A 26,091-nucleotide genomic window follows, 5' to 3' on the forward strand; every position below is an offset into this window, starting at 1 on the left:
AGAACACTTTTACAGTCATGGAATCAAGACAAAGAATATGTTCTTTGACAGGAGCCAGCCATTTGTCTTCTTTAACACATCAGGACATCCAGTGTGTCTAGGGGCTGATTTATTTTGGGGGAAAATGGCTGAGGAAAAGTATGCTTGTCCATCATTTTAGGGGTTAGATCATTCTTTTCCAAAATATATCCCAATCTTGTGATAATGATAGCTAATTTCTATATCAACGGCCCCGGTGGGGATTCCTGGTTACAACAGAATAGATCAGTCCCACTGATTTGGTTGATTCTGTGTCCTGTACCCAGACAGTTCATAATATCAATCACTGGTTCATTTGGTCCAGATTCACTTATTTAGAGGCCACACATGCAGTCAGATCATTGCAACAAAAATTACATGTTTGTCTTCTTCGTTTGTCCCCCCACCCCCTCCATATAATTCCAGATACCGAAAGCTTGCATTTGGCAACATACAGAACTGAGTTTACTGATGTCACTGTAACACTTACTTGGCTGCTGCTAAACCAAGAAGTAAACCAATAGTCGTCATCTCATGCCCCTGAAACATAATGTGAAAAATACAGTCTAACTATGGAGGACTGCCTGTTTTCCAAAGAAATGAAATGCTTACATTCATAAGCATTTTTCTTTGGGTTTTACCAACACCGCCAAAAAAATGTTTTTTAAATTTCTAGTCTCCGAAGAAGAATATTTTGTGTATGCACAGCTATTTGTCACTGTGTTACCTCCCGAGATTATATGTTACTATTCAGTGTCTTCACTGTAAGATCATTATTTTAACGAAATGAAGGGCAGGTCAGCTGTGGAAGAAAACAGCAGTATGCCATCACTAATGTTATTGTGAGTGAGGGAGTGAGTGAGTATGGTTTTACACCCTTTTTGAGCAATATTCCAGCAATATCACGACACCAGAAATGGGCTTCACACATTGTACCCATGTTGGGAATCGAACCCAGGTCTTCGTAGTAACGTGCGAACGCTTTAACTGCAAGGCCACCCAAACGTCCCTGATGTTATTGTGAAATATGCATTAGGAACAAGCAATCTCAAAAGAGAGGTGCTGGCACAAACCGGCATTACCTTCGCCGACATCACTTTCGCCAACATTACTTTCGCCAAGTTATTTTCTCCAGTAATGGCAACCAAAAGTGTTCCTATTGTTTGCACCTCAAAGCAGCCAATAACATCTTATCTACTGACATCACCAAGTTATACATCTAAAAAAATGCAATGGCAATACATCATAATAAGTATGAAAACACATTATAATTCAATCCAACAGTCCAGACAATACAATAACAGTGGTTGTCCTCACCTTACTGAGGTAGTCATGCACATTGAGGGTGTTGAGATTCACCAGGTGGTTGTTGAGCCCCAGCGCCATCAGGAAGCCAGCATACTCGTTTGACAACTCATTACTCTTGGGCTTATTGTATATAATCCATGTCGATTCAACCTGAAATACAACAAACACAAATATCAATCCAAAGAAAGAAAAAAGAGTATACAGGGAGGATTTTGATGAAGACATTAATTTTAACACTGAATAATATAGGTGAGGTAAGATAATATGAGGTTTAATGTTGCGTTCAAGATTAATGCACTTAGATAACTCCGAGCCGACCAGTCCTTGTTTTCCCCGCTGGCCGAGCACCAGGCAGGGTAACAACAAGTACCATCTTTTAACGTCTTTTGGTATGATGCAGCCAGGGATCGAACCCCCAACATTCCGCCCTCTGTGCAGATGCTCTACTACTAGATAATGGAGGCGGCCTGAATAATGTAGTTGGTTGGTTGCTTGTTGTTTAATGCCACACTCTGAAATATTCCAGCTATATGACAGTGGTCTGAAAATAATCAAGTCTTACCAGACAATCCAGTGACTGACATCATGAGCAACAAAAAAAAGGCAATTGGGACATGATGTCATACATCAACCAAGTCAGCGAGTCTGACCACTCAATCCCGTCGATCGCCTCTAAGGACATGCATAGTCGCCTTTTACGGCAAGCATGGGTTGCTTAAGACCTATTCTACCCCGATTCTTCACCGGTCCTGAATAATATGGACAAGCAGGCACTGAGAGCAAGTGATTTCACTTAGCAACCTCGACTTTGAACATGATCAAATGCACTTTCTTAATATAATGGGAACATGTTGCAAACAAGTAAACAGATATAACTGTCATTTGATCTTTGAGGTATTGTTAGCTTTCGTCAGTGACAGATCTAGGGGGGAGTTCCCGGGGTATGACATCCCCCAACCTATTTGGAAACATATGTACCCCAATGAAAAAACAAAACAAAACAAAACCACTCATATTAAAGAGATACCAGTGTTCAACCTTGTCTGATGTCAAGTGAAACCCCACTCCAATTCACCCATCCCACCAGATAAATTCCCCCATTGAAGTTGAGCATCAGAAAATGCGACCACCACATTTGAATACTCAAGGATCCACCTCTTATCTGTGGCTTGCTGTCATCACCTACTTGAGATACGTTGGCTATCCTGAGTCCAGCAGCGACACCGTTGTGGAACTGAGGCCAGGCAGCCATGTTGGCGGGAGTGTCGATGTGTGTGAGATCAACTGTTGTGTTCCTGAAACACAAACATCACATGTATACACAATTACTTATACAGGCAATGAATAGACAGATAAGCTTTCACAACGCTTACAGCAGTATCAGGGCAGGGTCTTAGAAGTATGTATGCTTAACAATGGTAACAAAATAGATATCTTAAACCAAGTATATTTATGACCAGCAAATGACCATTTATAACTGCGTGTTAGTCTAAACTAATGCCGGTTTTTCAGTGCTCGTCCACTGAAATTCCATGCATAGTTGAGCATGGATACCCCACTCAGACACAGTAGACACAGATAAAGTACCTCTATGACATGGGTCATTGCTCATGCTATCAACCACTAGTTGACTATTATTCACAGACTGATATGATAAACTGAATTTTCCTTTATAAGACAGCTATGCGATAAATCCCAAAGAACAGTGAACAACCAAGCTTGGTTTATGTCGCAATAAAACATTGTTCTATCATGATGTCATTTCTGGAGATTGAATATGCGCTCGCTCGTATATTGCACATCAATATTTATTAAAGGGGAGTGTATAGTGAGTTGTTAACCATAGATGTAGCTGGGCAACACAGTTAACCGTGATGGCCGAACAATTGCAGGAGAGATATGACGATCAGTATTTGGAGAAAAGGTACAGGAAATCGACGTGACGATTGTGAGAATATGCAGGAAATGCCCACCTGTGCATAAAATGGACTTGTCCAACATTGCCAAGGTCAGATTCTATTGAGGGAGTCATCATTATTTAAATAAGGGTAAATATTTTTAAAGCTTGTACATTTTATGATCATCTTATAAGAGGCTGTACATAAGGTTGATATCTCATATAAGAAACGAACGACTCGTGGTCATTGTTTATCATACAATAAAACACTGCAGGGAGAATAAACCACTCTGGTCGGCGCCCCTCATAGTTTATTCTCCCTGCAGTGTTTTATTGCTTGATCAACAACTCCCACTCATTGTTTATTTCTTAAATATTAAGTGCTCACTCACCAACTTCTAGACCCATATTATATGTCCCATATTAAGCCAAAATCAACATGACTTTCCATATTTTTTAGTGTACTTTGTAGATTTTATTTTACAGAAGAAGCAGTTGTGTGGAAGACTGTATACAATGTGTGTCATGCAGGTTTACCTTGGTGGAGCCCTCCCTGTGAGACAGAGCTTGGGGATAGGGAGAGTCTCTGTGGGAAGGGGCTGGTATGTTGACAAGGTGAACATTCCCCTGAAAAACACCAGCCATCATAAGGCCTCACAGACAACAAACCTGGATGTCATACATCTTTCACATGAGCAAACAATATAAATTTATCTTCCACAAGGAACCCTTTTCAAACTGGGGCTGTGATCCAGTTGCTACTCTCCAACCTAGGTCTAAACATTGTATCTGGCATGTTAAGTGCCCTGAGTGAAACTACGATAATATCTCTTTCAATTGCATGCTGCATACAAATCTTGAACCACCACATTTAAGGCATCTTAAAGCATTTCATGGCAAATGATAACTTGCCAAGGTTATTGTAAGACCAAATTTTCACTTTATTTTATTGTCAAAATGGTTCCATTTGTACATCCAAACTCACTACTAAAATATTCAAGTCCACACACCGTAGATTCAACAATATTTATCAATCAATTAACAACATAATGTCTACTACATGACCGCATTGAGCATGAAAACAGCAGAAACAATTGTAACATACTTGTCTAACAGCAGAGTTATCTATGGCTGCCATATTCAAGGCCTATCCCATGCATTTTGTTGAATTTTAAGGTACATGTATTTTTAGACATAAATCTGGACTGCCTAATTAAGGATTATTAAAAACCTGAGTATACCTCTTTTATGTCAAAAGGTCTATCATAGCTATCTTTCTTTCTTTGATGTATTACCCAGCACTCAGCAATATTTCAGCTATATCATGCTATATGACGATCATCTATCCACGCAATTGGGATCGATGACATGCATCAACCAAGTCAGCAAGCCTGACCACCCGATCCCGTTAGTCACCTTTAACGACAAGCATAGTTGCCTTTAACGGCATGCAGGGGTTGCTGAAAACCTATTCTACCCCGGATCTTCGCAGGTCCTATAAAAACTAATAAAATGTCAGACAAAGTGGTGTCTAGGGACTTAAATCGAACATGTTCGAACTGTTTACCCCCATGAGTCCCCTTCAGTTCAAACAAACAGACATGTTGTCTTCTCACCTTCCTGTAGGGAGGGACATTGTCCTGATACAGATAGCCAGAAGGTGTCTCTCTTGCTCTTCAATGAAGTCATGGTCACTGAAACAGGAGATATATTGGAACCATACTTCCTCAATGACAGTTCAGTTGGACCTGTTATTATTATAGGTGAACATGAATGAGGTTGCTACCCAAATATAGGCTTGAGTCTTGTGAAATTATCTGATTTTAAGCACAAATTTGGTGTAACTTCTAAACTAATCAAGTTCTGTCTTCGAATTTAGGAGGGTCCACGGTTCTTGGTCTTTCCTTTGGTTGAATCTAGGGACATCCTAAATTGTTAACTTTTACTACTTGGGTTATGACAAGGAACCCATGGCTATTACACTTAATTTCAAACACTGAGGATGATTCAAAACATTTCCCCCACTGTACAGAACTTGTAAATTCATGGACAAAGAAACTACTGTGTTCTGATGCATTTTCCCTTACAAGACTGCACCATTGCACACAATAGTCAGCTTCAGAAACTTGCTCAGCAATATAGCTAGCAGACTAGCATGAAAGTCGAGGACAGATAGTACATCAGGCTGTTTTACACACCTAACTTCTGGCCTCTGTACAAGGGCAATCCTGGCCGGTCTGGCTGACTGCAGTAGTCTCCGGACTTCCTGGACCCGCAAGTCTTCACTGAACCGCAGCTTCAGCAGCTGCAACACACACACACACACCATCTCACTGTCTCATCACAAATGGGGCTACATATTGAATCTTAGGGTCAGACTCGGTGACTTGTGTGTCATTGTATCCAGATGTCATGTAATGTTTTGTTCGAGATATTAATCACTGTCATATATCCTAAATATTGCTGATTGCAGCATTAAACAACAAACTCATCATAACAGTTCTCACATAACTCTTTCGATGTCAGCATAGTGAGAGACACTTACATATTGTAAGATTTGGACCAAAACGAGCACAAAGCTTTCTACACAGCACCATGTGGGGAACTGAACTCTGAATATTCAACATGACAAGCAAACACTTCTACCAATAGGCTATGCCATTTCCTCAGAAATAAAACAAGATTGCGAGCTGTCAATGTAACAGTTCAGGCAATATTGCTGCAATGTACCAAACAGTATCAACCATTTCATGAAGACGAGCAAAGAGGCAGGTGTCTATCAATTGTAACAAATCATCGCATGTAGTAGTTCAGAATTATCATGACAGCCTACTTTTGGTCAAGCCTGGAGCAGGGAAACCCATGACCGTCAGGTTCAACCAAGATGTGGTGACAACAGATGGTAGCAACTGTATATCCTGATATTATCATATCGTGACCTATGTCACGTGATACATATCATATCATGATCTATGTCACGCGATACGTATCGTATCATGATCTATGTCATGTGATACATATCATATCGTGACCTATGTCACGCGATACATATCACATCATGATCTATGTCATGTGATACATATCATATCATGATCTATGTCACGTGATACATATAATATCATGATCTATGTCACGCGATACCTATCGTATCATGATCGATGTCATGTGATACATATCATATTGTGACCTATGTCACGCGATACATATCATATCATGACCTATGTCACATGATACTTATCACATCGTGGCTTTGCTGAATTGCTTCACCCCTACTGTTGACCAGTCACCTCCTCGTCCATGTGCTCCATCCCATCCTCCTCCTCTTTGCTGCCTTTCCCTTGGGGTGAGGACGGAGTGGAAAGGCTGCCCTGAGGGGGGCGAGGCTTCTGATTCTGGGCAGACATCAACTGTGCCAGGTCTTGTCTACCAATCATGATGTACGCTGCTTCTGGCCAATCAGATGGAGGGTTACATCTGCAGTGAAGGATGGCCTCTCGAAATGGAAGAGCAACACCCACTGGTAGACACTCCAGGTCTTTTTGCAATATGCCTGTGGAGAGAAACATGCACATATATTACATGACCTGTTCCTTTAAGTGAAGATTAAATACAGCTTCCTTGTTTCAAAGAGTTCTTTAGAAAATCAAAACTAGTAGAGTAAAATCAATTACATGGTGTTCATATCAATGCTTTGCATAAGTATCTGAGTTGTGTACCAACAGGAAACTGATTTTCCTGATCTTCAGACAGCAGCTCTCTCATATTCCCGTGTTTGTGTGTTTGTGTCTGTTGCTTAATGCCCCACTCAGCAATATTCCAGCGGCCTGTAAATAATCGAGTCTGGACCAGACAATCTAGTGTCTGATACTGTGTTTAACACCCATGCCATCAGGGCATTTTGACACACCATCAACCAAGTGACGAAGCCTGACCACACAATCTATTATTCGCTTCTTATGACCAGCATAGATTGCTAGGGACCAATTCTAGCCCAGAATACCAATGGGTGTTTCATATCCCTACAAGTGCAGAAGCGATTGCAAAATGTTTGTCTCATGGCTTTCAATAAGGTAACTGAGACGTGTTTAAGGCACCTGAGATGTGAACCCGATAGGAAACAGATTATCCTAACATCCCTACAGTGTCTTAGAAATACGTAACCATTAAGGACTGAAACTGTTTTCAGCTGAACTTCATCAGTCATGTTCAAGATTATTTCACTTATATGTGTGTGTGTGCATGTGCTCTTGTAACAGTACAGAGTAATGTCAGTTTTATAGCTCTCTAGCGACATACTATGCTGCAGACTAACATGGATATCCCACTCAGTCACAGTTTACTGCCAACTGACCAGTTCATGTTTTATTTCCTAACTAGCAAGTGCCAGGCAAGGTAGCAACAACTACCATCTGATACGAAGATGCCGGGAATCAAGCCACCGACCTTCCACTCTCCTCGCAGACACTCAATCCAATAGATCACGGAGGCGTTTTCTTACAATATGTAGGATGTAGGACAAGGAACAAGACAACACTTACCCATCTCAGACATAGTGAGTATGAGCCGCTCTGAGACATCAACATGAGGGTAGGTCTGGAAGCTGTGAGACATGGATAGGTCCGCCGTAGGTGCTCGGTGACCTTCAACAGTCGATCTTTCATCAACATCAATGTTTCTTCCAGCAGCTCTCTCACAATACATTTTCAAATTTGAAAACTCTTGCATGGACCCATTTAGCAACATGTTGGGAAGATGTTCTCTTAAATCTCCAGAGAAAGTGATAGAAACTTTGCAGAAACTCATTATTATGCACCATTGCCATGTTGTGTCAGTTACATGTATGTTTCTTTGCTTGTCGCTTAACACAGCACTCAGCAATATTCCAGCCATATAATGGCGGCATGTAAATTATCGAGAATGGATCCAACAATCCAGTGAGCGATATTGTGAGCAATGAAAAACATTGTTGTGGTTCGAGGACACACTATCAACCAAGTCAATGAGACTGATCCATTTGGTCACTTTTCACAACCAGCATAGGATGCTGAGGACCTATTCTAACCCCGGAATCCTCATAGGGTTCATATATGTCATTGGATTCTAGTTATACCTGCTGGGGCAATTTTCTTGAGACATTTCTCCATGGCCTGCTCTGTCAAGAGATCTTTGTTCAGCAGTATAGCATATAGCTGAAAAGCAGAAGGAGCTGTGTTGATAGTACTAACATATAATATATTATTTTAAAATAACAACCTCAGAATGCGTATTGTTTTATGCTTCCAGCAATATCACAAGGATCTGCCAGCAAACCATTGGTTGGCAGGCAGAACAACGATCCATATTATCAGTGCATGAGTGAGTGAGTGAATGAGTGAGTTGGGTTTTAACGCCGCTTTTAACATTATTTCAGTTATATCACGGCGTGTCAGCTTAATGTGGGAGGAAAGCCCCAAATGATGCAGGTCTCAGACGTCTACCACTTTGGTAAAACCCTCGAGCATGGGTATGGTGCTGACAAGCCTAGAAACATAATTGGGGTGAACCAGGATTCGAACCCACAATAATAGATTTCTGGCGTGCCCAAGGGACACAACTCTGTACAGCGAATTCCGGTGCCTTAGATGACTGGGCCACCCATGCCCCCTATCTGTGCATCAAACACACAATCCATACGGTCATACACTGTAACAATCCTCAATCAGACCCATATAATAGTCTCCCTCTTGACAAGACAATGCATGCTTCTCAACTGTCAGCAAACACTGAAAATACTGACTGTGACGACATTCCTAATGTTGTTGCAGACAGTGGGGATGTAGGGCAGAGGTGTCCAGTCCTGGCCGCGCAGGTAGTAGTAGATCCATTGCTGGACACTGGGCACCTGTCGGGGGAACACGGAGGGGTACTGCATCTTCCGAAGGTCATCTGATGCAACACATAGTGACAGTCAGTCATGTTGCACATATTAATGACAATCACATTCCTTACAAGGCAGTCGTATTCTACTTAATGACAATCAGTTTCTACATAAAGACTATCATATTCTTCATAATTCTGTATCAAATTCCTTCTAACACGATCACATTCATTATAAAGACAATCATAGTCCACATGAACAATCAAACTCCACATGTGAAAACAGTCACATTCCACATAACAATAAATCATCTTCCACATAAAAACAATCACATTCCACATAATAACCAACACATTCTACATGAAGACAATCACAATCTACATAAAAACAATCACATTCAACACAAAGACAATCACATTCTACATAAACACAATCACATTCTACATAAAAACAATCACATTCTACACGAAGACAATCACATTCTACATAAACACAATCACATTCGACATAAACACAATCACATTCGACATAAACACAATCACATTCTACATAAATGCAACAACTGCTTTAAGATAAAATTAAAACAATCTTTTTCTCTGAAAGCAGGATCAATACAACTATTTGTCAGGAAAATGCATCATTTCACAAAAGGTAGGGGAGGTGTTCTTTCTTGCAAACTATTTTTTTAATTTTGACACATTTATGTGTCTGGCATTCATTGCATGTAACACAGTCATAGAGCAGCATGTAGTGGAGACTTACCTTCCGTGATCTGGCTGATGTCGTCAGAAGCATCGTACAAGCCAGGGAAGTCACGACAATAGTAGTCTGTATACGCCAAGCACTTCAGATCACTGTCAAAACATAGCCTTTGATGAACCATTGTGTAAGTTGGTAAGATCAGCATTGTTTCATGCACATCAGGTATTTTCAAAATTACACAAGCTTCCATGTCCAAATAGAGAACATGGAAGCCCCTACGTAATGAAATCACCACTTCGATCATACATTTCAATCATACATCACTTATTTTCAAAATAACACAAGCTTGCATGTCCTTCGATAGGAATTGGTGCTAGTCTTTTAGTCCTTGCAAAACTGCCCTTTAGTTAAGGTATTATAAGGACAAATAGAAATTTGACATTTTTAATGGTTTTGCTATATGTTATAATTATAAGAACTAGTGAATAAAACTGCTGTCCAAGTAGAGAAGAAGGAAGCCTCTATGTAATGAAATCAGCACTTCAGTCTTCCATTTCTTACCCACTCCTAGATCATGTAGATTATTACAAAATATTAGGTTATTAGGTTATTAGGTTATTACAATTACAACTGCATTATGTCAGAGTCCTGCTTGTTCCTGTGTTGCAGCAACAACTGGAGGACTCACAGTGCTACAGTATTTACATGTTATACAGGGGATTCATCAACGTTGCAACTTTACAAAAGGTAATGTAACAAGCATACAAACCTTGCAATTTGGAACAGAACCGTAGCCAGGTCTTGTAGTTCCTCAGCCAGCAGGACATTCAACTTCATCTCCTGACAAAACATGATAATAAATAATAAATGCATATTGATATTGCTCTGTTTTATGGTTTGTTGTTAGTTGAGCTATGTACAGTCAAGTCTCGTGAATCGACAATCGGCTTTATCTGACAGTAATGATGGCAACTGATTAAATCATTGCTATTTAGACCTGTTAATCCAACAGTTTCGCACTCCGACTCCGACACACCTAATTTGCTAGTAGCTACATATTACAACGGTTGCAGAGATAAACTTGCTTAACAATAAACAACTTATGCTTCAAATTAACAAAACAGGACTAATCACATGCTAAGATTATCTCAATCTCATCAAAATCAGATACAAGTTCTCGCCACTGCTGAGGACATCCAATTACAGGTCATGTAAGAACGACCGTTCGCGAACTATGAGCGACCAATGAAATGACAGGAAGTCGACATTAGCCACTCAGAAAGCAACTTTCTTGAGCCTTGCGGCATCAGTTTCAAACTGGCAAATTGCATTCAAGACTATGCTTTTAAAGTATTTTGTGTTGAGCTTCAGAGGTTGCATGTTTAGAAAACATATTCAGCACTCATTGTAACATAACAATATGAATATTTCATTTTTTATAAGGTGTTTGTATTGTTATCTATCGTATACATATAGATGTCCGATTTTCGATCACAAACGTTGATACTACATAATCATTTGCAACCAACCATGTCAGATTAACAGGACTTGACTGTATATATCTGGACCAGATGACCCAGAGATTGACATCATGGGCATCAATCTACGCAAGTGGATACGATGACATGCATCAACCAAGCCCTAACACCCGATCCCATTAGTTGCCTCTTATGACAAGCATGGGTTGCTGATTGCCAGTTCTAACATGAAACTTTATGGGGGACAAGCAAGGGTTGCTGAAGACCAATTCTAACCCAGATCTTCATTGGGTTATTGATATTGCACCATATCCATGCCCTAAGACACGCCCATCAGCTCGTACACGATCATACCCCAGTCCATGGATCAGCTCGCACTCAAAATGCATTCTCAACTCCATGAGGAGAATACTCTTCAGGTGCTAGGTTTACAATCATACTACCATCTCATCCAAATGGGTACCATTCACTCCTGGGTGAGTATTTCGAACAAAGCCACTTGCCCTAGCAGAAGTACATATTCTATAAGCTGTGATTCAGTGTTGCTAAACTTTATCTAAAACATGGCTGAGGACCAACCATTTGATGGCAGTCATAAACACGCTGGCATCTTCACCTTCAGTAGAATCATGTCATACTGTCAGGTAATATGCATCTAAGTGACTCGTTAATGTTTGCAGACCATAAGCTTCATAATCACTTAAGAGTTCCAACACAGTCAAATTCACTGAATATACTTTTGTCCTAATCCCTCAACAATTCTTGTACACCACTCAAAAGAAGTTACAGAACACTCAACCTTTTTCATATGACTATTGTTAATCTGTCATGACATAACATGTGGAAGAGTGAGTGAGTGAGTATGGTTTTACGCCGCTTTTAGCAATATTCCAGCAATATCACGTCGGGGGACACCAGAAATGGGCTTCACACATTGTGCCCACGGCGGGAATCAAACCCGGGTCTTCGGCGTGACTAATATGCAAAGAGCACCAGATGTTTTCAAATGACATTAGTTCAGATAGTCAGAAGGAAAACTAGTGTGTTCTTTACAATATGGGACCCAACCAAAAAGTACTCGAATTTGTACTTTACTAAGAATAAAAAAATCGTGTGTTCTTTATTTCTGTTGAGTAGTATACATGTACACTTGCTTGATGGCACACCGCTATACTTGAACAACAACAACAACCAACTGACCTCATAGACAAGGTGCAGAGCCAGCATGACCGCAGGGCTGTGTACAAACAGGAGGCTGTTGGCGTTGATGGAGCAGGGCTTGGAATAGGCTACTCGATCTGGGATGGCTGTGCAGGGAGACAACTCTAGTGCATCCTCCAAATTCTCAGACACAAACCGGTGGTGGTCCGAGTTGACAAGATTGTCCCAATCCTATAAATAACAGTCAGTTCTTTAAATCAGTACCAACCAGATATACATGTACTGACATTACCAATTCATACATTTCTTACACTTTGCTGGAGTATTAAAAATAACATTAATGAGATTCATACCTGTTCATAGATTGATAACTCAAGGTTAAGCATAGACAAAAGCTTTTGGTGTGATAAATTGGCAAAATGGCATTAGGAGTTCAAGGGATATACAGTTTTTGTGACATTTTTGTGACATTTTTTGACATTTTTGTGCGGAATGGAACTTTTTGACACGTCATTACCTGCGCGATTTGGTATGGAACATGCACTGGTTTATCAGACAATTTGTCAATGCTAACAAGGGACACACCAAGAGCAGTCTCCATGTGACATTTCCGTTCGCTGTATGGTAATGGTGTATACTGCTTTTCATAGGCGGAGCCAGAGGGGGAGGCCAAGGCGTCAGGACCCCCCCCCACCCCCCCCCCCCCCACCCCTCCCTCTTTTGAAAACCAAATCTAGTATGTTGTAGGCAGTAAAATTATAAAGAGTATTTTAATATTTTGGATCCCTCGCTTTCAAAAAGGCTGCATCCGCCCTTGCTTGTTAAGTTTGTTCATGGTCTCAGTCAGCCACAACAAGGAACAGACTCACAAAACCATCCTTTATTGGATGTGGAAACACTACCAAATAATGCTTTCCAGCCAATGCTATACCATGTATACCAATCTGAATATCAGCTCCAGTGTTTGAAATTAAGGGGAACCCTGAGGTGCTTGAGGTTAGCTCCTTTAGTCCATCTATAACGTTAAACATTAGGGCAATGCCAAGGACACCATGAATATCAAGCCTAATTTGGAAAAATGAGCTCAATGTAGAATGCAAGGAAGAAGAGAGTGAGGATTTTGAGACACATAAATCAGTTTTCACGTCTGAACATTTTTCTCACTCGTACCGAGAATTTAGAAGCCTCGATGCTGATTGGGTGAACAGAAAGTTCACCTGAGTCAACCTCCTATGGAACTATCCTCTGATTTTCACATAAAGAGGCATCGTATCTGAGGAAAGGATCTGATTTTAATGAGACTCCTCTCCTGTAAGTGTAACATTCCAGTCAACATACAGCCATGTGGCATCAAGGAAGACTGGTCTAACAAGAAGCTATACTGAGATAACACTCGTGGGAGTCGGTGTCACATGGAAGACTCACATCCTCCGAGCCCTGGTCTGATGGCCGCGCTCTCTTTGCAGACATGACTGGGGACATAGAAGTGTCAAGGTCACGCTGCAATACAAGGATACACGTGTCAGCAACTCATAAAAGCCTCAACCCAATGACACCCCTTTAACTCAAAAGATCCTATAGAATGTATAACAGAATAACATATTATTCTAGTCATGTTTATAAGAATATGTTTTTTAGTTTTTTTGGAAATCATATTTTACATGCATGAAATTCTGCATAGAAATTAAGAATATGTAATGAATTTGCGTGAAAATCCAGGGTAGATTAAACATCCGCTTGCCATAAAAGGCGACTATGATTGTCATGAGAGTCGACAAATGGGATCAGCTGGTCAGGTTGATGACTTGGTTAGAGCATATCGTTGTATCCCAATTGTGTGGATCGATGCTCATGATGTCAATCACTGGATTATCTGGTCCAAACTAGACTTACAGACCGCTGTCATATAGCTGGAATATTGCTGAGTGCGGCATTAAACAACAAACAAACAAACAATATTATGAGGCCTTGGGGTACCTACCTTGCTTGTGAGAGCAAGTCTACTGATGTCATACCCCATCATGGTCAGCAGACACTTGGTGAACAGCATCCACTCCGACTGGTTGCCGGGGCTACCAGGGGTGTTGTGGGAGGTATACCACTTCCCCAGCACCTGCAGAGCAGTATCCCTTGGCAACAGGTGCTTCAGAGCTTGCAGACACATCCCAACTTGAGAACAGACACTGGAGTTTACCTTTCTATACTAATCCCCTTTTCATAGATTGGGGCATACACTTGCTTTTAGATGGTGAGTTATGGTGTTGAAATGAAACACATTTCCTCTTAACTGAAAGAACTGAATGTCGGATTTGAACATGTTTTGTCTGCTTGCATAGAGCTCAGACCTGCAATTAATCAACTTACAGCTCAATATGACCTGGACCGATCAATTAAATGTTTAAAATGTTCTGCCTTCTTATTGTCAATCATAACCATGGAAATCTTAACAAATGTCATCATTTCTGTACAATGATTTATAAATTCAGCATCAATATTCTTTCCATTCTATACATTAATAGACCCGCGAAGATCCGGGGTAGAATAGGTCTTCAGCAACCCATGCTCGCCGTAAAAGGCGACTAGGCTTGTCGTAAGAGGGGACTGACGGGATCAGGTGGTCAGGCTCGATGACTTGGTTGATGCATGTCATCGATCCCAATTGCGTGGATCGATGCTCATGATATTAATCACTGGATTGTCTGGTCCAGACTCGAATATTTACAGACCGCTGTCATATAGCTGGAATATTACTGAGTGCGGTGTTAAACAACAAACCAACCAACTATACATTAATACTGTTATATACAATGACATCCCTCCTATAGTTGATAAGACAACACTGACTTACTTCCTGGTGACTTGCTGAGTGGCGGCATGGATGTCCGACAGAGCTGCCCACTTAACAGTTCCTGGGAGGAATGCACAATGAGTTAGTAAATGTCTTCTCAGGCTGCCAGTCTTCCATTTCAGAACTATTCTCATGATAATCTTTACAACGTAATCAAAATGAAATATACTTTCACCAAACAGAAATGAGACACCAGCAGATACAGATTAATAACATTTTATTACACTGCATTTGGCATACATAAAGTGATTTGGGAATCTTTTTAATTTTTCTATGCTGAATGAAACCAGAGCAGTGCAAATGATATTGGTAAAAACACACTGGCATCTTAACCTTCAGTAGAATCATGGCATATTGACATGTAATATAACAACCTATACGAACCACTAGATCCATTCCTGTAGCTCTCACAATCTCAAATTAGAATCCCTTGATTTCCATTTGCCAATTCAATTGGCTATGCTACAAGGTCTAATGTACCAATCAGAATGCGAGTTACGAGTTACAACCCAGTCTCAATGTTGGGTTGGCAATATCAACAAAATGGTGGCCAGTCCCACTGATCGAGTTTGCAAGAAATTCAACATTGAAAAACTGACTGACACTCAAAAGAAAGCGTCTTCATGTCCCTTAAAACTGGCGGTGGCTTTGGTTTCCAGGTAATACATGTTAAATCTCTGGGGGTTAATCTGCAATCGCAAGAACCAAGGGAATGGATCACACGGGTGAACTATTTAGGGTAATAATATCACTTATACTAATCCTAGCATAATCCTGACAAATTGCACCTCTCTTCTCATTCCTGAAAGATCGTGGAAACTTCCTGTGAACAGAAAAACATTTTACCCAAATGCACCTCTCTCACGCGCAGTCTCAGCAAGAATCACGTGACCAGTCCGTGTGACATTACTCATTATTTTCCCTATACTTCCTGAGTTGAAATTACATCAGGAGAGCAGGGACAGCTGTGCGGGTGCTTCAGTGTGTGGTTCAAGATCAGTATAAATGATATATTTACCCTAAAAAATTGATATTTTACCGTATCCTGACTCATACTAATTGCTTGAATCTCACAGATGTTGGTGGGTCTCTATATGACTCTGAACTTGATTGTCCACCACTGGAGATGTTTCTTCAGGCATTGTGGAAGTGGAAGTATGAGTCCTTGTTGGTCTAAGAACAGTTTGAGATATTCTGAACGTAGATAAAGTCTGCTAGGCAGAAGTTAGTAGACCTAAAGTCACTTGCCACTGGTTGACTGATATTTGTTTGTGAACAGAATACAGCCTTGGATTTTGATCCAATGATCATCTGGAACTTGAATAAGATTCTGCCCCATCAGGAACCAGAGCATGAGACAGAAAGACCAAAGAAACAACATCTGGTCAGATGTATCTAGCTGTGCTTGCTATCATCCACACGATAGGTCCTAACTTTGGAATCGGACATTAAGGTATAGTCTTCATCAATTTCTGGAGCCCAGAGAAAAGCAGCCACGCCAGGGACATTTCTTGGCAATGAAGTGTGGTGTTGGTAAACCCTGGGTCTGGGTAGGCTTGGTGAAAGAAGCATCCAAATTCTTAGCTATCTGGGAGATTGGCTAGATCGGCACGATGGTCAAGGTATCTATATCCTCTCTGTTCTTGCTATAAGTATCACTAGGGGGAGTCTCCCTGGAAGGAGGAGGTCAGAAGCATTGTGTTAGGTGCCACAGATTGGTGAGATGACTGAGAAATGAAGGTGAAGGGTTGCAGTTGTCTTCTATCTCTTGGAAGAGGATTTCGTGGATTATGATGGCTTTGATTTCATGGAGGTGAGCCTTCGTAAAAGACATGGTCTTCATGGAGTGAGACAACTTCGAAGAAGACGAAGAAGATGAAGACGACTTCTTTTTCATTGCTAAGGCTAGAAGATTCTTGCCTGGGTCCGATGATGCAGGTGGAGATTTCTTCTTAGATTTTGAAGCTCCATTCAGTAAGCAATCAGCACTCCTGCTAAGGGAAAAAATCGGTGCTGAGACAGCATGAGCAGTCTGTGACGAAGGAAGTTCAATCCGCACTTCATCTTCTATGAAGGGGGGATGGAGTAGTCTGATGCTTTTCTGTCTTCTCCCTCTTCCTGGAAGTCATCTCTGATGATGAAGTGCCTTTAGAAGAGTCCCTTCTCTTTCCGTCTTTCATCTTCCTCTCGACTGTGTATAAGTATTCAGCAAATTCTTCGTCTTCAAGTGAAGAGCAAAAAAAGCATCTAACTTCAGCAGTACAGTGTTGAGAAGAGCACATAGAACTGATGGGTTAGGGATCACGATCGGAGATACGATGGTGACATATGGTAGATGTTTTCATCATGAAAATTATCGATGAATATGATAAAGGGATGTTAAAAATGTAATCCAAATAACAAAATTTAATGAGAGTGGGTTTGTTTGAAAGGATGGCTTGGATTATGAGCACAGAAAAAAAAATGACAAACTAGCTCATTGGCGCGAAAATAGGAGGGTGAAGAGTCCCACGGATTGGTCACGAGGTTCTGGTGGCGTCTGCGTGAGAGGGGGGCATTGCAGTGATATGTATTTCTGTTCTCTGGGAACACAGTACTAGAAGTGTCCACTACCTTTTGGGAATTTCAAGAGACAAGCAATTAGTATGAGTCAGGATAAGATAAAATTGGTAATATGTGTTTCTCTATACTGCTGCCACTCTTCACAAAAGAAATTCATAACTCAACTCCACTAGAACACTTACAATTGTGAACCTGTTGCCAACGTTGTCCCTGAGGTTCTGAATGAAGCTGTTGCCACCTGTTGCCACATCACTGATGGAGGCGTCCAGTTGACTCATATCATCTGTCTCGGAGGGGACTGGTGAGATGTAGTTAAACTTGGGGACAGAAAGTAGACTCTATTAACCTTGTATCACCTCTCTGGGAGGGCATAGAGGGAAGACAATATTACCCATATATCATCTCTCTGGGAAGGGACATAGAGTAGGCTATATTACCCATATATCATCTCTCTTGGAGGGACAGAGAGTAGGCTATATTACCCATATATCATCTCTCTGGGAGGGCATAGAGGGAAGACATTATTACCCATATATCATCTCTCTGGGAGGGAATAGAGGGAAGACAATATTACCCATATATCACCTCTCTGGGAGGGCATAGAGGGAAGACAATATTACCCATATATCATCTCTCTGGGAGGTCATAGAGGGAAGACAATATTACCTATATATCATCTCTCTGGGAGGGACAGAGAGTAGGCTATATTACCCATATATCATCTCTCAGAAAGGGACATAGAGTAGGCTATATTACCCACATATCATCTCTTTGGGTTGGGACAGAGAGTAGGCAAAATTACCCATATATCATCTCTCTAGGAGGGAACAGAGAATAGGCTATATTACCCATATACCATACCTTCGGAGGGAACAGAGAGTAGGCTTTATTACCCATATATCATACCTCTGGGAGGGACAGAGAGTAGGCTATATTACCCATCTACGATATCTCTGGGAGGGACAGAGAGTTGACTATATGATATCAACCATATATCCTATCTCTGGAAGTGTAGGCTATATTAACCATGCATCATCTGCAAAAATATCACTAAAGTAATACAGTAAAATCTTTCTCTGTGTAATTGGACATGCTGATACAATATTGTGGTTAGTGTCTTCACTGACACCTTATCATGGTAACTAATTTTAAAAGTTTTGAAGACATGTTGTTCAATCATATGATTATGATCACATATTGCAGCCACCGCCCAACACGAACATGATCCACATCCCTCCTACCTCATCATCAAACCTTGCATCCATGGCACTGGGAGGTCGGCTGGAGGTGAAGATACCCCCCCGGGCAGGGCTCCCCAAGGGGGTGACCGCTCTCTGCATGCTTGCAGACCATGACCCAACAGGTAACATCGGGATGTGCACGTGACTGACCTGGAAGGAAGGCCAGGGGTAATCAAACACTGTTTTGAGAAAGGACACACGTTATTAGACCATGTTGACCTATGCTTTTCAAGTAGCTATTGGCATTGGAGTGGTTCATTGTTCATACAGAAATTTAGTCACCATATGTAAGGCTAAAAAGAATAGTTGGCAGTTTACCCACCTTGGTAGTGCCTGTATACACCACAATGATCCCAGAAGGCTCCAGCACCAGTAGCAGGTCCAGACTCTGCAACACAATAGTGAGGTGAGGTGAAATGGGGTTTAACAGTGCGTCCAAGATTATTGCACTTACATAGCGACATGTATTCATGTGTGTGTGTGTGTGTGTGTGTGGTCACTTGTACAAGTCTGGACTGGTGCCGATTTAAAGTGCTAGCCCACTGAGATACCATGTTGCAGTTTAACATGAATACCCCACTCAGACACAGTATACTGACTCTGAGCCGACCAGTTCTTGATTTGGCCCCTTAATGCCTAGCGCCAGGCAGGGTAACAACAAGTACCATTTTTTAACGTCTTTTGGTATGGTGGACTGGGGATTGATCCCCGAACCTTTCCCTCTCCAGGCAGACGCTCTACCACTAGACCATGGAGACGGCCCACAACACAATAATAACCATAGTGATGTTGACATGACGACCACAGACACGACAACATAGTACAAGCCTTAACCACATTAACATAACAGTACACATCTGGTTATAATCAACCATGCTAACCAGACTTTTTTTATATAGTCAAGACTTATTAACAAATCAAACATCCAAAACAAGTGTCAATTGAAAGTCACTAGAAGGCCGCTAAAAAGATATGTCTTATAATATTCAAAATACTAACTCTAATATTTGGCTAGAGATATGACAACGTTCTGTGAGAGCGACATGGCTCAGACAATGTAGTTATATATTTTATTCCTACCATAAAGGTGGTGCCCTATGTCAGGTGGCTGACGTGGAGTGGTCGAACAGATTCACACTCACCTCGATGGGTGTGACGTCCTTGGCCTGTAGCACAGTGATGGAACCGAAAATCAGCTGACTCAGGTCATTGCTCTCCTCAAACTTGACACATCTGCAAACGAGGTACAACTACATATCACTGTGTATGAATAATGTTACACAATGTATCACAGGCATCTTATATAGTTGTTTGTTTGTTGTTTAAGGCATCACTCAAAAATATTCCAGCAATATGACAGCAGTCTGTAAATATTCAAGTCTGGATTAGACAATCCAGAGATTGACATCATGAGCATCAATCTACACCAATTGGAGCCTGACCAGCCGATCCAATTAGTCGCCTCTTCTGACAAGCATGGGTTGCTGACATCAATTCTAACCCGGATCTTCACACATTCTTTAGTGATGCCAAACTTTTAGCTTACAAAGTTGCCATGCTACATCCTTTCAGTGCCTGTCTTAAGTTTGAGTAAAGAATTACGGTGTAAATGAACTGCTTGAGTATTTAGCGCACCATATTTGGCTAAAAGGATGTTGTCGGTGATTTTGTATATTCTGATTCCGCCAAGCCACTCAAAACACTTGACTGCACATTCGGTTCCAAATTCAAATTTGCACGGGTGAATCTACAGGTAACCTAGCCCTGCATTGAAAACGAGTAGGTTTATCTCCTGATGATGATGATGATGATGATGATGACGACGAATACACTGGACTCACCTGAGCTGTTGTCTGTAGGGCACCATGAAACACAGATACTGCTGGCCACAGAAGTCTTTACACAGGAACGCTTTGGAGGACTTGCCCAGTGGTCCATCCCTAGCGACATATATTGACCACCAGTGAACATACTCTGTACTTGGAACTTGGGAACTTTTTTTGGTTTGGTTTGTTGTTTAACGCCGCACTCAGCAATATTCCAGCTATATGATGGCGGTCTGTAAAATAATCAAGTCTGCACCAGACAATCCAGTGATTGACATCATGAGCATCGATCCACGCAATTGGGATCGATGACATGCATCAACCAAGTCAGCGAGCCTGACCACCTGATCCCGTTAGTTGCCTTTTACGACAAGCATAGTCGCCTTTTACGGCAAGCATGGGTTGCTGAAGACCTATTCTACCCCGGAATCTTCACGGGTCACTTGTGAACTAACGACTGGGACATAAACATATTTCTGTGATAACCCCTCCATTTGGAGTAAGTTGTGTTTAATGCTCTTTGATAAGAATTTCAGTTATATCCCGGTGTGCCAGCATAATGTGGAGTGAGTGAACATTGCTTAAGGTTGCCACATTTTTGTGCAGCTATTCGAACCAGCAGCTTGGTATGTGAACTAAGTGCAAAGTTATGAATGTCACCGGAATGAAACCTAGAAACATAATCAGGCGAATCTAAGATTCAAACCTACAGATGTCTGGCGGGATGTGAATTCCAGTGCATTGAGCCTGCCTTTCCTGTACTCAATTTTGATAATAGCACCAAAACAGCTCACCAAGAATTCCATGAAAGAAACATGGAGGCTTAATCAGGTGAAAAATACCAGTAAGACACTAAAAATGAATGAATAGATTTTTGCAAAATGGAGAGGACAATGAATACATATTCACTGAAGTCTTTGATTTTTAATATTAATTTAAGCAAAAAGCTTGGGATAAACATGATAAATGGCCATTAGAGCATTTGGGATATGATGACATGTATCAGAAGGCCTGACCCCAGTAGCCACATCTTTACAGGGTGTGTACTCTTAGATAAGATGGGTACAAAACAAGTAAATAAATCAATGTAATCAGGGCACAAATCAACAAGACAAAAAATATAAACAATTGACTCTCAGATAATACATAATAAATTATTGGTGAATGAGGGGGCTGTTTCATATAATCTAAAAGGTGTGGTTTTGAAAACCTACCTCATTGGAGGGGGTGGTTCAGTCCACAGATGATCGAAACATATCTCCGGTTTAAGGGGAGCCTCAAACTCGGTGATGCTGTCATTGCCAGTGAGGGAGACATTATGAGAGCCACTGGGGGTGCGGAAGTAGGCCCCAGGGGAGCGGGCGGAGGCAGGGGACGGGGAGTGGAATCTGTACATGGACGACGACCCTGCCATGCCAGGGGACTGGGAGCGACTGCAACAGATACAAGGAGCAAAACATAAATACAACGGAACGCATGAATGTTGTTCCACACCCCTCAGCAATATCCCATCTGTATCACTGGGGCCTGTAATGAGTTGTTTGTTTGTTGTTGTTTAAAGCTGCACTCAGCAATATTGCAGTCTCTTCACGACCAGTACCTCAAAGCTTCTAAAATCTGAAATACCAGCATGTACTTCCAGTCAAAAAACATGACTTCCAGACCTTGACCATAATCAAGACAACTTCTGAAGATCCAAGTTTTAGGATTCAACAAGTAATATGTGTAGTATGTTTGTTTGTTTGTTGTTTAACGTCGCACTCAGCAATATTCCAGCTGTATGACGGCAGTCTGAAAAATAATCAAGTCTGGACCAGACAATCCAGTGATTGACATCATGACCATCGATCCACGCAATTGGGATCATTGGCATGCATCAACCAAGTCACTAAAGTCAGCAAGCCCATTAGCCGCCTCTTAAGGCAAGCATACTTTTTATGGGTTGCTGAAGACCTATTCTACTCTAGCTATATGACAGTGGCCTGTAAAGAATCAAGTCTTGACCAGACCAAGTAAAATGTGTAGTATGTTTGTTTGTTTGTTTGTTGTTTAGCATCGCACTCAGCAATATTCCAGCTGTATGACGGCAGTCTGAAAAATAATCGAGTCTGGACCAGAAAATCCTGTGATTGACATCATGACCATCGATCCACGCAATTGGGATACGATGGCATCATCAACCAAGTCAGCAAGCCCATTAGCCTCTTCTTACAGCAAGCATACTTTTTATGGGTTGCTGAAGACCTATTCTACTCTAGCTATATGACAGTGGCATGTAAAGAATCAAGTCTGGACCAGACAATACAGTGATTGACATTGTGAGTAACGATCCACACCATCAGGGTGAAGTGACAAACCATCTATGCAGTCACCTAGCCCGACCACCCAGTCCATTAAGTCGCCTCTTGTGACCAGCATTGGTTGATGGGAGTAGTTTCAACCCTATTTCCCCACAAGGAAGGTACAATGACACACAATCAGCCAAGTGTCACACACTGTGTGAAATAGTGGGGTTCAGATTCATTAGAATGAGTGATTATTGTTTTACACCGCCTTCAGCAATATTCCAATAATATCACGGCAGGGGACACCAGAAATGGGCTTCACACATTGTACCCATGTCAGGATCTGAACCCAGGTCTTCGGCGTGACGAGTGAACGCTTTAACCACCAGGCTACCCGACCACCCCTAATTCGAATGAGCACAGATTGACCGGAAGGTCCAAACAACCATAATCAAACACAAACTTCAATACTTCATTGCTACTAAGTACCTGCAGAGAAAAAGTGAGGCCAGTCTTTTTTTTAAAATAAAGTGATGAAGTATGTTGTTATGTTTGTATTTTCTAGGTGCATTCTAGTATAACTGAACATTATCACTTCTATGATTGATCAATTAGGATGATCCAATCATCAAACATATTTTACAACCAATCCCGAGTTCTAGTGACAACTCAATCCTCAATAGTCTGTTCTTACGAAAAGTAGTTGTGAGTGAGTTGGGTTTTACGATGCTTTTAGCAATATTCCAGCAATATCACAAATTGTAGCCATGTGGGGAATCGAACCCGAACATTCATTTTGATAGACCGCCTCCATGGTCTAATAGTAGAGCGTCCGCCCAGAGAGCGGAAGGTCGGGGGTTCGATCCCCGGTCGCGTCATACTAAAAGACGTTAAAAGATGGTACTTGTTGTTACCCTGTCTGGCGCTCAGCATTAAGGGGCTAAAACAAGGACTGGTCGGCTCGGAGTCAGTATACTGTGTCTGAGTGAGGTATTCATGTTAAACTGCGGCATGGTATCTCAGTGTGCTAGCACTATAAATTGGCATCAGTCCAGACTAGTACAAGCAGCCACACAACCACACTTTCAGATGTGTCTATTGCAATATATAAGTGTTCAATGTACATAGGAAGCACCATGACCTATCACAAGCACAAAACATTCAAACCTATAAATACAAAGCAGTTAAAACTAAAAAAAACAGTTGATGCATATAATGAATTCTCTAAATGAATCTTAAGAGTGCAGCAGTACCTGACGGCGGCCATGTTGGTGACACTAGGACTCTGCATCCGTGATAGTCCCGCAGGGGAGGAGATCCGCCCGGAGAAGCTGCGGAGTGGGGAGACACACGGGGACTGGCCGGAGATGTTGGTGAAGAAGCGGGAGTGGTTGCTGCTGGACTGGTTGTGCCCAGGGGTCCCAGACATCAGGTGGAGGAAGCTGGTGTTGTCAAGGGCAACGGACAGAGTGCTCTGCTCCTAGGGTTGGAAATGGAATGGAAATATGTTCAGAATAGTAATAATGGAACATTTTTCAGATCAGAAGGGAAATTAGAGATACAATACTTGTAAGGTATACATTACAATATGTATCACCCATCCAGGTGATACACGTCCCGTCAACCGATGACGACCATTACCATCGTCTTTACTTGCTATTTGCCTTACTTCATGGCATTTTACAAATAAATATCTGACTGAAAAACAAAAAGAACTTGTAATCTCAAAATAATTTTGTGTAGATATTCCTACTTCTTGCTTATAACTGATGATTAATCCTTCTATCTCAGTCTCTTTCCGACACTACTGCAGTTGTTCAGTGAAGCCAGTAATCAGAGCATTTAGACTGTTCCACACATTGTCTATTTTACATTAGTGTAACAGCAAAGCATTTCTTACGTCTGCTCTGGCTGAGCGTATCCTCCACACAGAGTGAAGTCCGAGCTCAGTGTCGTATGTGAATGCAAGGGAGGGGTTTGTGCTGGTGAACACCAGGTGCTGCGTGTTGTCTGTCATGTAGCCGACTTTGGGGGAGCCACCGCCACCTACACAGAGACGGGACCAGGAATCAATACATGACAGTGATTGATTGATTGATTGATTGATTGATTGATTGATTGAGTGAGTGAGTGAGTGAGTGAGTGAGCGAGCGAGATGATGTCAGAAATCAACCAAGTCAGCGAATCTGAACACCTGATCCTGTTTGTTGCCTCTTACAACAAGTATGGGTTGCTGAACACAAGTTTACTGGGGTTGAAATGGTAAGACCTAGCTGGCAGGGGTTGTCAAGTGGTTAGAGTCAGATCACTGCCAGCAGGGCATGATTACATGATCAGCTGATGGCTGGGCTTCTATAGTGATCTATCCACTTTCCACTGTTCGATCAGTGGAAGCTTCTGATGACAAGAGAAACTTGTCAAAGTGACCCCAACACAAGTGCAGTAGTACCAAACAAACAGGACCACCCACCATCAGTCACCGTTTATAAGTGAGGTGAGGTGAAATGGGGTTTAACGTCGCGTCCAAGATTATTGCACTTTTATAGCGACGTGCATGTACGAATGTGTGGTTGTGTGGCTGCTTGTACTAGTCCGGACTGATGCCGATTTATAGTGCTAGCTCACTGAGATACCATGTTGCAGTTTAACATGAATACCCAACTCAGACACAGAATACTGACTCCGAGCCGACCAGTCCTTGTTTTAGCCCCTTAATGCCAAGCACCTGACAGGGTAACAACAAGTACCATCTTTTAATGTCTTTTGGTATGACATGGCCATGGATCGAACCCCGGACCTTCCGCTCTCCAGGCGGACGCTCTACCACTAGACCACGGAGGCGTTTATAACTAATTGTAACAGAGTTAGATTCCAAATTTCATTCATCTGAAAAAAATAATCTCATAGT

General features: G+C 41.6%; 1 protein-coding gene across 1 annotated transcript in view; it reads right to left on the minus strand.

Moving 5' to 3' along the window:
* The window catches only part of LOC139442224 (anaphase-promoting complex subunit 1-like), a 56,367-nt gene that overhangs the window by 26,009 nt on the left and 4,267 nt on the right, over nucleotides 1–26,091 (minus strand). Inside the window, exons 8-31 of the mRNA XM_071223007.1 lie at nucleotides 25,084–25,229; nucleotides 24,437–24,663; nucleotides 22,113–22,331; nucleotides 20,914–21,012; nucleotides 20,215–20,305; nucleotides 19,395–19,460; nucleotides 19,073–19,222; nucleotides 18,014–18,148; nucleotides 15,270–15,330; nucleotides 14,403–14,590; nucleotides 13,847–13,921; nucleotides 12,461–12,652; nucleotides 10,552–10,622; nucleotides 9,843–9,934; nucleotides 9,000–9,148; nucleotides 8,334–8,412; nucleotides 7,762–7,863; nucleotides 6,511–6,773; nucleotides 5,422–5,528; nucleotides 4,840–4,917; nucleotides 3,761–3,850; nucleotides 2,513–2,621; nucleotides 1,336–1,476; nucleotides 509–558 (exon numbers count right to left, since the gene is read on the minus strand). Coding sequence (XP_071079108.1) covers nucleotides 509–558; nucleotides 1,336–1,476; nucleotides 2,513–2,621; nucleotides 3,761–3,850; nucleotides 4,840–4,917; nucleotides 5,422–5,528; nucleotides 6,511–6,773; nucleotides 7,762–7,863; nucleotides 8,334–8,412; nucleotides 9,000–9,148; nucleotides 9,843–9,934; nucleotides 10,552–10,622; nucleotides 12,461–12,652; nucleotides 13,847–13,921; nucleotides 14,403–14,590; nucleotides 15,270–15,330; nucleotides 18,014–18,148; nucleotides 19,073–19,222; nucleotides 19,395–19,460; nucleotides 20,215–20,305; nucleotides 20,914–21,012; nucleotides 22,113–22,331; nucleotides 24,437–24,663; nucleotides 25,084–25,229 — 2,980 coding nt within the window. The remainder of the gene's footprint in view (nucleotides 1–508; nucleotides 559–1,335; nucleotides 1,477–2,512; nucleotides 2,622–3,760; nucleotides 3,851–4,839; nucleotides 4,918–5,421; nucleotides 5,529–6,510; nucleotides 6,774–7,761; nucleotides 7,864–8,333; nucleotides 8,413–8,999; nucleotides 9,149–9,842; nucleotides 9,935–10,551; nucleotides 10,623–12,460; nucleotides 12,653–13,846; nucleotides 13,922–14,402; nucleotides 14,591–15,269; nucleotides 15,331–18,013; nucleotides 18,149–19,072; nucleotides 19,223–19,394; nucleotides 19,461–20,214; nucleotides 20,306–20,913; nucleotides 21,013–22,112; nucleotides 22,332–24,436; nucleotides 24,664–25,083; nucleotides 25,230–26,091) is intronic.

Source organism: Haliotis cracherodii, unplaced genomic scaffold (genome assembly GCF_022045235.1).
Source record: "Haliotis cracherodii isolate W230 unplaced genomic scaffold, xgHalCrac1.p SCAF_5, whole genome shotgun sequence".
Lineage (NCBI taxonomy): Eukaryota > Metazoa > Mollusca > Gastropoda > Lepetellida > Haliotidae > Haliotis > Haliotis cracherodii.